This window comes from Saimiri boliviensis, chromosome 10, assembly GCF_048565385.1.
Source record: "Saimiri boliviensis isolate mSaiBol1 chromosome 10, mSaiBol1.pri, whole genome shotgun sequence".
Classification (NCBI taxonomy): Eukaryota; Metazoa; Chordata; class Mammalia; order Primates; family Cebidae; genus Saimiri; species Saimiri boliviensis.
In genome coordinates, this window is record NC_133458.1 from 92,718,846 (window position 1) to 92,733,338 (window position 14,493).

General features: G+C 40.8%; 1 protein-coding gene across 4 annotated transcripts; it reads left to right on the forward strand.

Moving 5' to 3' along the window:
• The first annotated feature begins 214 nt into the window (after positions 1 to 214).
• CBX3 (chromobox 3) lies at positions 215 to 14,177 on the forward strand. Of its 4 annotated transcripts, none has more exons than XM_039473044.2 (6): positions 215 to 302; positions 1,661 to 1,712; positions 4,704 to 4,846; positions 7,691 to 7,853; positions 11,788 to 11,882; positions 12,916 to 14,177. In XM_039473044.2, the coding sequence occupies exons 2-6, from the start codon at positions 1,689 to 1,691 to the stop codon at positions 13,040 to 13,042; spliced, it is 552 nt and encodes a 183-aa protein (XP_039328978.1). In that variant the 5' UTR covers positions 215 to 302; positions 1,661 to 1,688; the 3' UTR covers positions 13,043 to 14,177. The 4 variants fall into 4 exon arrangements, with proteins under 4 accessions (XP_039328978.1, XP_074235732.1, XP_003935193.1 ...); XM_003935144.4 differs by lacking the exon at positions 215 to 302 and adding an exon at positions 479 to 567; XM_074379630.1 differs by lacking the exon at positions 215 to 302 and adding an exon at positions 487 to 571.
• The last annotated feature ends 316 nt before the right edge of the window (positions 14,178 to 14,493 follow it).

Genomic DNA, 14,493 nt, shown 5'->3' on the forward strand with positions numbered 1-14,493 from the left:
GTTCTCGCCGCGCCGACCTAACCCTGGCCCGCTCCTATGGGGCTGACCCCTGGGGTACAGGAGGAGTCTCTGCCAAAAGTGGTCCCAAAGCGAGTACTAGTTTCTAGACTCCCAACTCCCCCTCCCCCAGCGTCTGGAGTATTCCACACCCCAGGGGCGAGGAAGTAGGCGGAGTCTGGTTTTGGCGCCAGCCGCAGACGCTGCGAAGCTGAAAAGCCACCGCCGAGAGACTCGGGTCACTGTCCTCGCCCCTCCTTCCCTCTCCCTCCCCTCGGGGGACCACCAGGAGCCAGCCGCCGACAGTAAGTGCCGCGGTCGTCGCGGCCGCTGTCGCCACCTTGGGCCCCAGTTCCCAGCGGGCGCGGCGCACGGCCCCTCCCCCCCGCCGGGCGCGCGCCCGCCGCCCCGCCTTTCGTGGCCGCCCGGCGTGGGCGGTGCCACCCCTCCCCCCGGCAGCCCCGCGCGCAGCTCCCGGCTCCCTCCCCCCTTGGATGTGGCTGGAGCTGCAGGCGCGCAGGGCCGAAGACGCCGCAGACCCGCGACCCGGAGCAGCTCGGAGGCGGTGAAGTCGGTGGTTTTCCTTTTCTCTAGCCCTCGTTCGGTGGTGGTGTTTCAGATACCACACACACTCCGGGGGCCTGGTTCCTTGCTCCGCTCCCCTTCGATCCCCGCCGGACCCCGCACCTGGAGCTGCGGGAAGGGGTGGAGGGTCGGGCGGCGGCCTCGCGGCTAGCTTGGCGCGGGCCGGTTCCTGCAGTTAATTTGGGGGACTGCTCTGCCCTCGAGGGGGTAGAGAGTTGTGGCGACGGTCACTCTTATTTCGAGACAAAGCGCATTTCTCCTCCCCTCCCCCACCAGCGTTCTAGCGGAGGGGCCCCCTCCCCTGGCCGCCACGCGGGGCTGGGCCGAGACTTGGGCCTCAGGGAGGGCGGCGCGCGGCCCCGTTACGTGGCCGCCGCGGTGGTTGCGCGGGCGGTGTGGCGCAGTGCCCTTGAGCCCGTGCGACGCGGCCTTTGTTTCTCCCCGCGGATGAGCTGACCACGAGGCCCGCGCTCCCGGGTGGGGGCGAGCGCCCGCGCTTAGGCCTCGGGACGCCGGGCCCGGGGGGCGGGGGCGGAGGGGGAGAGGGTGTGTGAAAGAGGTGATTGCTTCTTCGGAGTGTCACGGAACGGGGACTGAAGCAGCATCTTAAGTTTTTTTCCTTTAGTTATTTACGGGTTGGAATGAGGGAGGGTTTCTGAGCAGAAACCAAGTTAAGATTGCAGAGCACAGAGAAGATTCACAGTGGTTTGCCGTTGTGAGTTGCTGGTAATTGTGCCTGGTTTTAAACCGAAAGGATTGTCCTTTAAAAATGGGACATGGACTTTATTATAAATGGGACTTCGATTGGAAAAGACGCTTGTCCCCTATTTTAAGCCATGTAAAGCTGTCTTAGGTACCAAGATCCCCAGTAGTCTTTCTAGACTCACTTGCTTAGAAGACATACTTAGGCATGTGCACCAAAAGCAATTTAGATAGGAGCGCAAATCTACTCTAGAATTGGTATCCACGTTTGAAATGTGCGCTCCCTACTTTGGGGTTGGAATCCAAACAGAACTTGTGTTTAACTACTCCTTTGTGTGTCATGCAAACATCTTTTAACTGTCATGCATTTTTCTAGTAATAGCTCTTCAAGTCTGCAATAAAAAATGGCCTCCAATAAAACTACATTGGTAAGTTAATGAAGAACTAAAATATGTAAGGATTTAACTAAGGTTTTTTTCGGCAAAAAAGTGTAACTTTGCATCTCTGTAGTTGAGAAATTTACATCCACATATTTTCCCAGCTCTCCCAGCATAATTATAGGGGAAAATTAGGAACAAAATGAAATTATTACATAGAGATACTGACTTGACTTAATAGTGTCTTAACTAGTTTAAAAAAGGCTAATCTTCGAAGGACAATGCAATGTGGATTTTGCTGACGATTTTTATCTTCAAATAGAAATACACAAATTTTTGCAACGTGCAAAAATGTTGCATAAAATGATAAAGCCCTCTTTGGTTGACGTAATCCTTAAATCCACTGAATTGTAGAGAAGTATTTTCGTTAAAGCCCAATTTAAAGAACCAGGTACCCTGTGCGCCTAGATTGGAGCAAAAGTCAATAAACCTTTGAAATTCCTTTGGTCACTTTATCTTGTTTTAACTTACTCTAAATTATATAAGAATCATAAATTTAATTCACTGCAGTGATCTGTTATATGAACACAAAGTGACTGAAATCGCAAAAATGACCCAGGAGGGAGAAAACACTAGATCTTCTGTATCTTTTGACCAACATTTTTCTCTCTAGCAGTTTAAGACATACATATATTTAGCCATGTCAAGTTTGAAGTTTTTTAAAACGCTGGAATAGACATAAAAATCACGAAATTCACAGTTCTAATTCTCACAACATTTATTTCTAACATTGCACTACTCATAAGTGTGTAAAGGTGAGCGTTAAATGTCTCCTAAGTAAAGCAAAGCATTTGTTTTTGGTCTGTATATGCGCTCTCTGGGTTTCACACTAAAACGGGCACTTTGGTATTTTTTAATTTAGATTGTACATTAAGTCAGATAACTTGGAAGACAGATTGAGATAAGTAATGTAAAACCTGTCTGGTAAGTCTGTGGTGCAAATGCTTCTCATGTACTGTATTGTACGTAGAGATGAGAACCATCAGTGGCTCCTTGACCTTCAGATTCTATAATCGGTAAACCAAAGTGTAGGTAATTGCCTTAAGTTATTTGTATTCTACTTCAAGTATTAGATGGGAAAGGAACTAGCTATGAGGCTTTAAGGCTGAATATAGATACAGAAAGCAAACATAGATGTTCCCATTAAAATTAAGTTGTTTTGCAAACAGTTGATAGCCTTTGGAATCTTATTTATTAGTATTTAAATATTTTGTGAAGGGTCTCAAGTTGACCACTTTAAAAGTTTTTAGCTAACTTTTCATTTTAAAAATTCATGAGTGTTTTGAGATGTGTGTGCTGTAATTTAAATGGGAAATACTGAGGTAATTTCATTTAAATAATGCGAAATCTATTGTGACTCAAATTCACCTTTGGAAAAAACTGCTGGGTTAAGAAAAAATGGTAAGCATTTGAAACTAGCTTATGAATGCCACAGTAGTAAGTACTGGATGGCATTTTGTCTGCCTTTTTTTTTTTTTAATCTTAGTGTGTATCCTTTTTGTTTTCTGTATTTATTTTTGACTTCCTCTTCATTTTGTTAGCCTTCTCCCTTCGTGGCAGTAGCTGTTTTGTTTTTCATCTAGCATAGGTATCTAACACACTTCTCTCTACTGCAGTTTGTCTCTACTCCTCCCACTATTATTACCTTTTTTTACTGTACAGAGGTAGAAAGCTATTTGGGCCCAGTACTCAAGTATCTTTACTAATGAGAATTGTAAGACCTGACTTGGAAATGACATTAAAAAAAGTCAGGTGTTTGCTGCACTTTTTTGCATTCTAGGGGACTTTTAATTCCCGTGTGTGTGTGTGTGTGTGTGTGTGTGTGTGTGTGTGTACACACACACGCTTGCATAGCTTGAAATGTCCTTTTGCAGTCTTGAGGCCTTTCTTACATATGTGTCTGCACACTCCATATGCTTGCGTAGCTTAAAATGTCCTTTTGTAGACTTGAGGTGTTGCTCTTTTTTTTGTGCTGCGGTGCTTTAGTTGTGGGATGGCTTTAGTGACTGGGCAGTGGAGGTTTATATTTTTTTTAATAGCATTTGTTTTAGGGTGAAATTTTAAGATTTCTTCTCAGCCCGTAGTATCTTTTGATTAACCATTTCAGGTTTTTGAAATTTTCCCCATTTTTAATCTTCTCATAACATGTCTTGAGTTACTGGAAAGAACCGGTTGAAGTTGGTCTCCTACAGTGTTACACCAAAAAAAAAAAAAAAAAAAAAGCCCCAAATGCCAGTTTAAAGTGAATTTGGTTGGCTACCTGTTAAGATTTTCTCTTGAGAAACCAGGAAATAATGATTTTTTTCACATTAGGGAATTAAAATGAATCTGCCATTTTGGCCTCTTGAAGTGACAGCTTTATAGGTTTGTTCTAAGTGGTAAGAAATAGCTACAGAGATTACGGAAAAATAGTCTTGTCCTTTAACCCCCTTGTGGTCTCCATAGTTGACCCTGCATTTGTTATCAGGATTTTGAACCATATTTTCATTCTGCTGTTACCTTTTCTCTGTATCGTTGGAGCTTTTGACATTAATATTTGAATTGAGAAGGAGGCTCTTACCGTCTAGGGGTGTCTATAAGGTCTGTCTTGGGTTCACCGAAGACCTGTCACTACTGCTTTCTTACCTGTATCACCCTTTAAGTACTTCCTACACAGTTGTTCCTGTATTGTTAAAATGAGTGAAAACTCTAGTAAACTTGGTCTTATCAGACTACCTAGAGATAAGACTGAGAAAAGATAACTATTTTCCAGATAGTGTTTTTGATTGTGTTATTTTGGGTGGTGGGTCATAAGTGTCAGCTAAATCAACAGAATAAAGCATTCTTTTATTGTCTGTTGACTTTTAATCTTTCCAAAAGGTGTCTGCCCTGGGATATAGAAGTAAATTTTTGTTGAATGTAATAATATAAGCAGTTTAGCCTTGAAAATGTGCTTAAAATTCAAAAAGAATGTTTCTTAATTTCTCTTTTGTTTTATTTTAGCAAAAAATGGGAAAGAAACAGAATGGAAAGAGTAAAAAAGTTGAAGAGGCAGAGCCTGAAGAATTTGTGGTGGAAAAAGTACTAGATCGACGTGTAGTAAATGGGAAAGTGGAGTATTTCCTGAAGTGGAAGGGATTTACAGAGTAAGAAACCTTGGTGCTTCTTTACTGTATGTTTAACTGCAGCTGAGTAGTTTTAAAATCTGTTTTTAATCTGGCTTTTACCTGCTTTCCCGTAGACATCTTTAAACGTAAAGACCCCTTTAATTTAGGTGTCTTAGAGTAAGAAACCTTAGTGCTGCTTTATTGTATGTTTAACTGCAGCTAGGTGGTTTTAAAATCTGTTTTTAACCTGGCTTTTACCTGCTTTCCCATAGACATCTTTAAATATAAAGACCCATTAAATTTAGGTATCTTACTTTAAAAAGAACCAAGATTTCATTGTACAGTTGAAGACGAGCAGACTAGAGACTATTACCCTGGGGAGTCAAATTTAAAAAATTACAGAGAGTAGTTTACTATGTAATATATTTTAATTTGGTTACGTATTATACTAATTAGAATAATTTGCATTATTTTCCTCCACACAGAGGGTACTAAAAGACAGTGAAGCTATACAATATAGGCTAGTGGGTCTCATACAGGAGTACTCATAATCTAGGGTTTATACTAGGTTTATTATATCCTAATACCTAAGAAGTAGAGCCTGGGCTTTTTTGTGATGGGGTCTCACTATATTGTCCAGGCTGGAGTGCAGTGGCTATTCACAGGAACATTCCCACTACTGATCATCACAGGAGTTTTGACCTGTTCCGTTTCCTACCTGGGCCGGTTCACCCCTCTTTAGGCAACCTGGTGGTCACCCACTTCCAAGAGGTCACCATATTGATGCCAGACTTAGTGCGGACCCCTGATCAGCGTAGTACACTACAGCCCAGAAGTCTTGGGCTCAAGCAGTCCTCCCACCTCTGCCTCCCAAGTAGGGGACTACAGGCATGCACCACCGCGCCGTCAAACCTGGGCATTTTTTAATCTCTCTGGTTCCTTGTGTTCTTTGTTATGAATTGCTCTCATTATTCTTGATAATGTTAGTCATTCACAAAATGTGAATAACTTGAACATGCAGAAATTACATACTTTTAACAGTTGTGTATGTTGTGCTTATCTGCTTGGTATCTTCCCCCTTACACCACAAAGCTCCATAGGCAGTGACAATTAAAAATGGATAGGTGGAGATCAATTTCCTGAGCATGCTAGAGATGGAGCATATGATAGTCAAATAATTGGGCTTCGCATATCTGCTATCTCCTGCTTCCCCTGCTCTTCATATTTAATGCATGGCAGTTTGGGAATATGAGTTGAATGGGAGATTTAAGTTTGCCTGTTTTATCCTTCAGTATTCTTAGTTGAATTTAGTATGTATCATAAGTTTGTACTTTTTTAAGCCCATGAAACATGGAAAATTATTTTTACCCATCAGAACATTTGGAAACGGATGTGTTCTTGCCTCTTCTCCCAAAACTTCAGGCCACTAGCATGATTATACTGCACATGCCATGTGCAATGTAATAGGTAATGTAGAAGACTGTTTACTTTGTTTGTTTGTTTTTTTAATGAGACAGGCATCTCACTGTGTTGCCCAGGCTAGAGTGCAGTGGCGCCATCTCAGCGCACTGCAGCCTCCGCCTCCCAAGTTGAAGCAATTCTACTGCCTCAGCCTCCTGAGCAGCTTCGATTACAGGCACCCACCCCCATGCCCAGCTAATTTTTGTAATTTTTTTTAGTAGAGGTGTTGATCAGGCTGGTCCCAATCCCCTGACCTCATGATCCAGCCACCTCAGCTTTCCTAAAATTACTAACTTCATCACACCCAGTTCTCTAAAGGTTTTTTGGACCAGAGCACAAAGTTGGCGAGCCGGTTGCTGGTGCAGGGTGATCTTACTTTCGCATCTATTAATTGATATTCTTTTTTTTTTTTTTTTTTTTAAACAGCAGTTTTTAAAAATCCATAGAAATAGTTGTCTCAGTCTTAAATTGTATCAGGGGTTAGCAACCTTTCCCCCTAAAGTGTCATATAGTAATTATTTTCTGCTTTGTGGGCCACAGGTCTCTTGTCTCTACATCTCTGCTTGTCTAAACGAATGAGCGTGGATGTGTTCCAATGATATTTCATTTGTGGGCCCTAAAATTCAAATGATGTATAATTTAGTTTGAAATATTTTTACAACCATTTAAAAATGGAAAAATATTTTTAGTTTGCAAACCATACAAAAGACTGGATTTAGCTTTTGGTTTACCAGCCCACTCTATACCATTTCCCAATTTGAGCACCCAGCAAAAAGTGAAAATGTTTAATGCTTTGGAATCATAAATTATGTCTTAAAACATGAAATTGGAGGTCCCAACCCTAGACATGATATGACATACTTGGTAATTTTGGGTAGGAATTGGGAATTTGCATTTGTTCAGCCGTTTCAATTATTCTCTTACAGTAAGGTTTACTTAACTTGGAGATAAAATAGCAGATTTCTCTCAAAAGACTGTGAAGCCTGGATGCAGTGGCTAACAACTGTAATTCTGGCACTTTGGGAGTCCAGGACTGGAGGATTACATGAGACCAGGAATTCAAGACCAGCCTAGCCAACAAAGCGAGAGACCCCTTCTCTCTCTCTTTTTTTTAAGTTAGCTGGGTATGGTGGTGCATGCCTGTAGTCCCAGCTACTGGGTGAGTGGGGAGAGGGAGCTGAAGCAGAGAATCGCTTGACCCAGGAGTTGAAGTCTTCACACATCACTGCAATCCAGTCTGGGCAACAAAGCAAGACCCTGTCTCTAGGGTGTGGAGAAATAAAATGTAGGGAAGGAGGAAATGATTAGTATCTGCAGTACAGAGGACTTTTTATTTCCCCAGGTGTCTATGAAAATGAATGTGGATAATGGTGATGAATCATGTTTAATTGAATCTACTTTTTTTTCTTTTTTTTTTAACAGTGCTGACAATACTTGGGAACCTGAAGAAAATTTAGATTGTCCAGAGTTGATTGAAGCATTTCTTAATTCTCAAAAAGCTGGCAAAGAAAAAGATGGTACAAAAAGAAAATCATTATCTGACAGTGAATCTGATGACAGCAAATCAAAGAAGAAAAGAGATGCTGTAAGTATACAGTATTGCCCAGCAGCTTGTCCTTTCGTAAAAGGTTGATGGCTTGATTGATTGATTTTGTTGCCCAGGCTGGAGTGCAGTGACACAATCTTGGCTCACTGCAACCACCCCCTCCGGTGCAAACTCCTGACCTCAGGTGATCCACCAGCCTCGGAAAGTGCTGGGATTATAGGCGTGAGCCACTGTGCCCATCTCATGGTTTAATTTTTAAAATCTCAGGCCAGACACAGTGGCTCAAGCCTGTAATCCCAACACTTTGGGAGGTCAAGGCGGGTGGATCACAAGGTCAGGAGTTCAAGACCAGCCTGACCAACATGGTGAAACTTCATCTCTACTAAAAATATAAAAGCCAGGCGTGGTGGCACATGCCTGTAATCCCAGCTACTCAGGAGGCTGAGGCAGGAGAATTGCTTGAACCCGGCAGGTGGAGGTTGCAGGGAGCTAAGATTGTGCCACTGGGTGACAGAGTGAGACTCTGTCTCAAAATAAAAAAAACCTCAAATACTTTTCTAAAAAGCCTCTTAATTTAAATATTTTAATACTTAGGACAATAAGGATAGGTGTGGTTTAGTCTACATTGTATAAATGTGCAGTAAGTGCTTATGCCACTTAACTGTACTTAGGCAATTTTTCTTAGTTTTATGGAGTTCATCCCTGATCCAACCAATTACCTATCCAAGGCTAGCAATCTTTAGTACAAACAATATTAAGATTGGATTATTGAAAGCCTTTGCATTACAGTAAGAACAATGCAAATAGAACTTTCTGATTATAGTTCATTAATGGCATTGACCATCAAAAAGTACTTGCATGTCATTTTGTATTGCCAAACAATGCACTGACTTTGAAGTATATAATCTTCGATAATAAAAACTGTTACACACATTCTTGGCATGAATTGAGATATTTAGTTCCTTCAGTATACGTATGCTTTGGTCCAATCTTTGCTTCACTTATATTTCTGTGGCTTCAGGAAGTCAGATAACTTCTTTCTTTGACCCTTGACGGTAAAAGTAGATTATACTTGTCTTGCCTGCTAACCTAGTATGGCAATTTGGGGAGACATCTTGGTGCTAAACAAGATTCTGGGCTCTGGCACTAAACAGACAATACATATTAATTGGTAAGGACTTGGGATTTGAAACTTGAGCATTTGAACTAGAAGCCAAGAGGTCCAACCTTCATGACAGCTCATTGTATAAGGTCATAGGTATAGTCACTATTTTACAGATGAAGAAACGAGATTGACTAAATAATTGGGTTCTGAAAGTAAATCACATGCTCAACAGAAGGCACAGTTCTGGCCAGGCACAATGGCTCACGCCTGTAATCCCAGCACCTTGGGAAACCAAAGCAGGAACATCGCTTGAGCCCAGGAGTTGGAGGCCAGTTTGGGCAACCTAGTAAGACCCCATCTCTACAAAGAGAAAAATAGATCAGTCAGATGTGGTGGATGCTTTGTCTAAGTTACTTGGAAGGCTGTTACTTGGAAGAAGTATTGCTTGAGCCTGGGAGATCAAGGTGCAGTGAGCAGTGATCATGCCAGTGCACTTTGGCCTGGGCAACAGAGCAAGACCTTGTTTCAAAAAATTATTAGATAATCAAGCACAACTTTAGCAATACTTTTTGAGCCGTTACCATTTGCCATACTGTGTTCCAAATCATTTGCATTTCATGTGCTGTGAAATACCTATGTAGTATTTTATTAACTTTACCACAAAGAGGTTAATTAACTTGCCCAAAGTCGCACAGCTCATGAGCAGGGTAGGCCCGTCATTATGACCCAGGCAGTGTGACTCCAGAGCCTGTCACATTGATACAAAACTTTGATAGGGGCAGGGCATGGTAGCTAACACCTGAAATACCAGCACTTTGGGAGGCCAAGGTGTGCAGAACATCTGAGGTTGGGAGTTCGACATCAGCCTGACAAACATGGAGAAACCCTGTCTCTATTAAAAATAAAAAATTAGCAGTGTATGGTGGCGCACACCTGTAATCCCAGCTACTTGGGAGGCTGAGGCAGGAGAATCACTTGAACCTGGAAGGCTGAGTTTGCACTGAGCCAAGATCACACCATTGCACTCCAGCCTGAGCGACAAAAGCAAAACTTTCTCAAAAACAAAACAAAAAAAAATGACAGGGGCTGGGTACAGTGGCTCACGCCTGTAATCCCAGCACTTTGGGAGGCTGAGGTGGGCAGATCACGAGGTCAGGAGATGGAGACCATCCCGGTCAACATGGTGAAACAAACCCGGTCTCTACTAAAAATACAAAAAGTAGCTGGGCATGGTGGCTCGCACCTGTAGTCCCAGCTACTCCAGGAGGCTGAGGCAGGAGAATTGATTGAACCTGGGAGGCAGAGGTTGCGGTGAGCCAAGATGGCGCTATTGCACTCCAGCCTGGGCAACAAGAACGAATCTCCGTCTAAAAAAAAATGATAGGAATAAAGTATTTATTAGTATCAGTTCTCAAACTTTTTGGTCTCAAGTCCTCATTATACGCTAGAAAATTACTGGGGATCCACAGAGGGTTTTTTTCTTTCCCTTTTTTTTTTTCTTTCATTCTTTTTTTTTTTTTTTTTAAAGAGATGGGGTCTCCCTTTGTCGTCCAGGCTGGAGTGCAGTGGCTGTTCACAGGCAGGATCCCACTACTGATGAGCATGGGAGTTTTGACCTGTTCGTTTCCAACCTGAGCCAGTTTCACCCCTCCTTAGGCAACTTCGTGGTCCCTCACTTTCAGGAGGTCACCATATTGATGCCGAACTTAGTGCGGACACCCGATCAGCGTAGCACACTACAGCCCAGAACTCCTAGGCTCAAGTGATCCTCCCACCTCAGCCACCCAAGTAGCTGGGACTACAGGCAGAGAGTTTTTGTTTATACAGGTTATAACTATCAGTAGTAACAGTAGAAATTAAAACAAATTTTGGAAGCCTTCATGTATTCAATTAATAATAAAAACATTGCTTTTAATAATTTTCTGTGAAAAATGACTTTACTAAAACAAGAAGTTGATAAATAGCATTTTACATTTTTACAAGTCTCTTAAATGTGTGCCTTAACAGAAGGCAGTTTTAAACACATTTGATTGCTATGGTATATCATTTTGGTGGAGGTATATGAAGACAATCCAAAGTCACAGATAGATGAAAAAGGGGACCTTACACAACCCCCTCCCAAAAAGGTCTCTGGAATCCCCAATTAATCTGTAGACCACATTTTGCAAGCCACATTAGAAAGTATTTATTTATTAAGGATGTTCAATCTTGTGGCTGCTCTGGGGCCCTGGGCGACGTTAGGAGAATTGTCGAGGGCCACACATAAAATAGACTTGGTAACACCAATGATAGCTAATGAGCTTAAGAAAAAAAAAATTCCAAAACAGTTTCAGTGTTTTAAGAAAATACTCAAATTTGTGTTGGGCCGTGTTCAAACCCATCTTGGACCAAGGGTTAAACAGATTTGTTCAAACATTTAGAATGTGATTACAAATCACTGGTATGAGTTTTAACATTTTTAATATTTCCTAGTTTTGTATTTTGTTCATACTTTTAAAATATGTCAGCAATTAAGACTAATTCCTGGAAGTAATTCGAAATATATTAACTTTCAAGATTTTATTATTACCAGAAATAAAGGGATTAGTTTTTTTGTATCCTCACACAATTCTGCCCTTGGCTTCAACGCAGTAATTTTCTTGGCTTTTGATTCTGAATGTTTTTGGAAATTTTAAGTATTCTTTGTTGAGTATCAAACTCCGGTGGTTTTTCTGCTTGTAAAATTAGTGGAAATCAGATGTTTTTAATTACCAAATATAAGCTCTGCTCTAATCATTTCTGTCCTGTTGGAACGTTTTAATTTAGAATATGCCATGAAAACAATTTAATACTCTGAGTTTGCCCTATGAAAAAATGTCTTCTCAACAGGCTGACAAACCAAGAGGATTCGCCAGAGGTCTTGATCCTGAAAGAATAATTGGTGCCACAGACAGCAGTGGAGAATTGATGTTTCTCATGAAATGGTGAGTGTGCAGGTATTGTTATATTTGAAAATAAGAATAGACTTTCTTAAATTAGTTATCTACTGAGAGGGTGATTCTGGTAACTTTTACTAGTAGTGTTTTAAAGCAAGGGTCAGCAAACTGGCCTGTTTTGGAAAACAGAGTGTATTAGAACATAGCAACAAGTAACATATAATCCTTCTGGAGCACTTAGATACCTTTTGTTTAGACTGTTTCTTTTTTTTTGCCTTTCTTTATTTTTTTTCTTCCTTTTCTTGTGTGTGTGTGCGCGCGCATGTGCGCACGCGCGAGACAAGGCTGTTTTATTTCGTGTTTGGGTGCAAGCGGGCTGAATTCGAGAAAGGACAGGCAAAGGGAGAAGAGTGGGAATTGGTTTTATAGGTTGGGACAATTTTGAGGGGGGAGCCAGGGGTATTACAGAGTAAGATCAGTTACAGTGGTGAGGGTAGGGGCAAGGAGTATACATTACCGTAAGTTCAGTTACGAAGGCAGGTGGCGTAAAGTGTAAGAATAGTTAAGGTAGTAGGGTGGAATGGTGGGATATTTACAGAGCAACAACAGTTAAGATGGCAGGGAAGGGTGAGAAGCTTAATGTTCGTTTGGAAGCTCCCCTGGATGATCAGGGATAATGGTGAATGCAGGTGGGGGTTAGGGGAGCGATCAGCTGAGGCAGCAGGAATTCAGACTTTCTGAGTCTAGGCTTGCACATGGAGGCCTGACAACTTTCTATCTTCAAATGTATCCAAAACAGAAGAGCAGAAAAAGCAGCTCCCAATTCCTGGGGTTTATCCAGCATCTCATGTCTCTTCATATTCCAAGGCTCTTTTTCTCACTCCAGACAGGTGACCAGGTCTGGCTTTGAGACAGCCATACCATTTCTAGGCTTTAGGAAGTCCCGGCATCTTAGCTGTGAATCTTCCAATACCTGCAGGTTGCGAAGCCACAGAGAGCTATTTGGACTATTTCTTAAATGAATGATTGTCAATTGACATGAACAATTTAGACTCCTGAGTTTTTCTTTTTCTTAAAACAGGAAAGATTCAGATGAGGCAGACTTGGTGCTGGCGAAAGAGGCAAATATGAAGTGTCCTCAAATTGTAATTGCTTTTTATGAAGAAAGACTAACTTGGCATTCTTGTCCAGAAGATGAAGCTCAATAATTGTTCACTTTTTTTATATATATTTATATATATATATAAAATTTGGGTCTTGTTTTTGGTTTACTAGTGTGACGAAATAACTACATCCAATGAAAATCAAGTTTGATATGTTCGTTTTGAAAGTAGTGTTGGAAGAGTTGTTGGGGGGTTTTTTGCATCCATAGCACTGGTTACTTTGAACCAATCAATAAAAGCTTTCTGTAATTGCTTCCTTGATCAGAAAAGAACATTTGATACCATGGTATATTATTTTCTCTGCATTAAAGAACAGCTTTTCTAAGTGTTAGGGGAAACGTCCATAGTCATTACTAAATCAAAACTTGTGTTCTCATAAGCCTAAGGACCATTCTGGGTTTTTTTATGTTTTTTTGGTGTGTGTATGTGTATACATAAAATGCATATGTAAATTTTGTTTGTTTGTTTTTAAACATTCACCAAAAAGTCAACAAGTAAACCCATGTTTCTGAGATGCCATTGTTCTGAGCAAAATAAGAGCTAATCACTTCAAGTTAAATTAAAATTTTTCCTGAAGCCATACATTTCAAGTATGTGAAGAAATAAGTGATTTTAATTAATAACACAGTTTAAATTGGATAATTTTAAAGTATCTATATAAATGCAGTTTTTTGTTTGCAAAATTTCTAAAAGGAAAACTTACCACTACCATTACAGGAGGTTTCCCCATCCATATGAGGAAACTAGACAAGTGCTAGTGTGTTTTCGTTAACTAAATAAAACTAAGTTAAATGAACATTGAAAAATTTGCTAGAAGGCCATTCCTTAACAAACTGTTGAAATCCCTGTTGCTACATTGACTAAAAGGTCATGATTCATGGAACATCTTAAGACTTGGTTCATAGAAACCTAATCAGATAGAGATGTTGGCAGTTTATGACTTGCTGACATAAATGTATGAACAACCTTTTGTAATCTAACCTGTTGACCTGCATGTTTTTTCTTTACTCCAACTCATTCCTTACATGTAGGCTCAGTCTTTCAGTTACTTGCTTTACTGGTTCAACAAAAGCCAGGAAAAACAACTTTGTAGTAATCAGAATGTTATCCAACTGTATATTGTTTACTTTATTGTAAATACTGGTGAACAGTGGTTAATAAATAGTTTTATATTCCTTTATGCAATTAGACTTTTTTTCTTCTTTGTCCCATTGCCCTCACAATAGAAATAGGAATGCCCACCCTCACTGGATTATCTTTGTGAATTGGATGATACTGGTAAGGCATTGATGAACATACCGTAGATCTTTTTAGCTTAAGAGTTTTAAATTTAACTAGAAATATGTATTTCCACAGAAATAATGTGTTTCCACAGTTGGGAGATAAAAATTAGTTTCATGTGACCACTGGGGGGGTATTGTCTCGTTAAAGTGAGATTTTAAAATCTGGTTTGTTGTAACTGTCTTTTAAAGAACGTAAGTATTCTGATAGGGCTG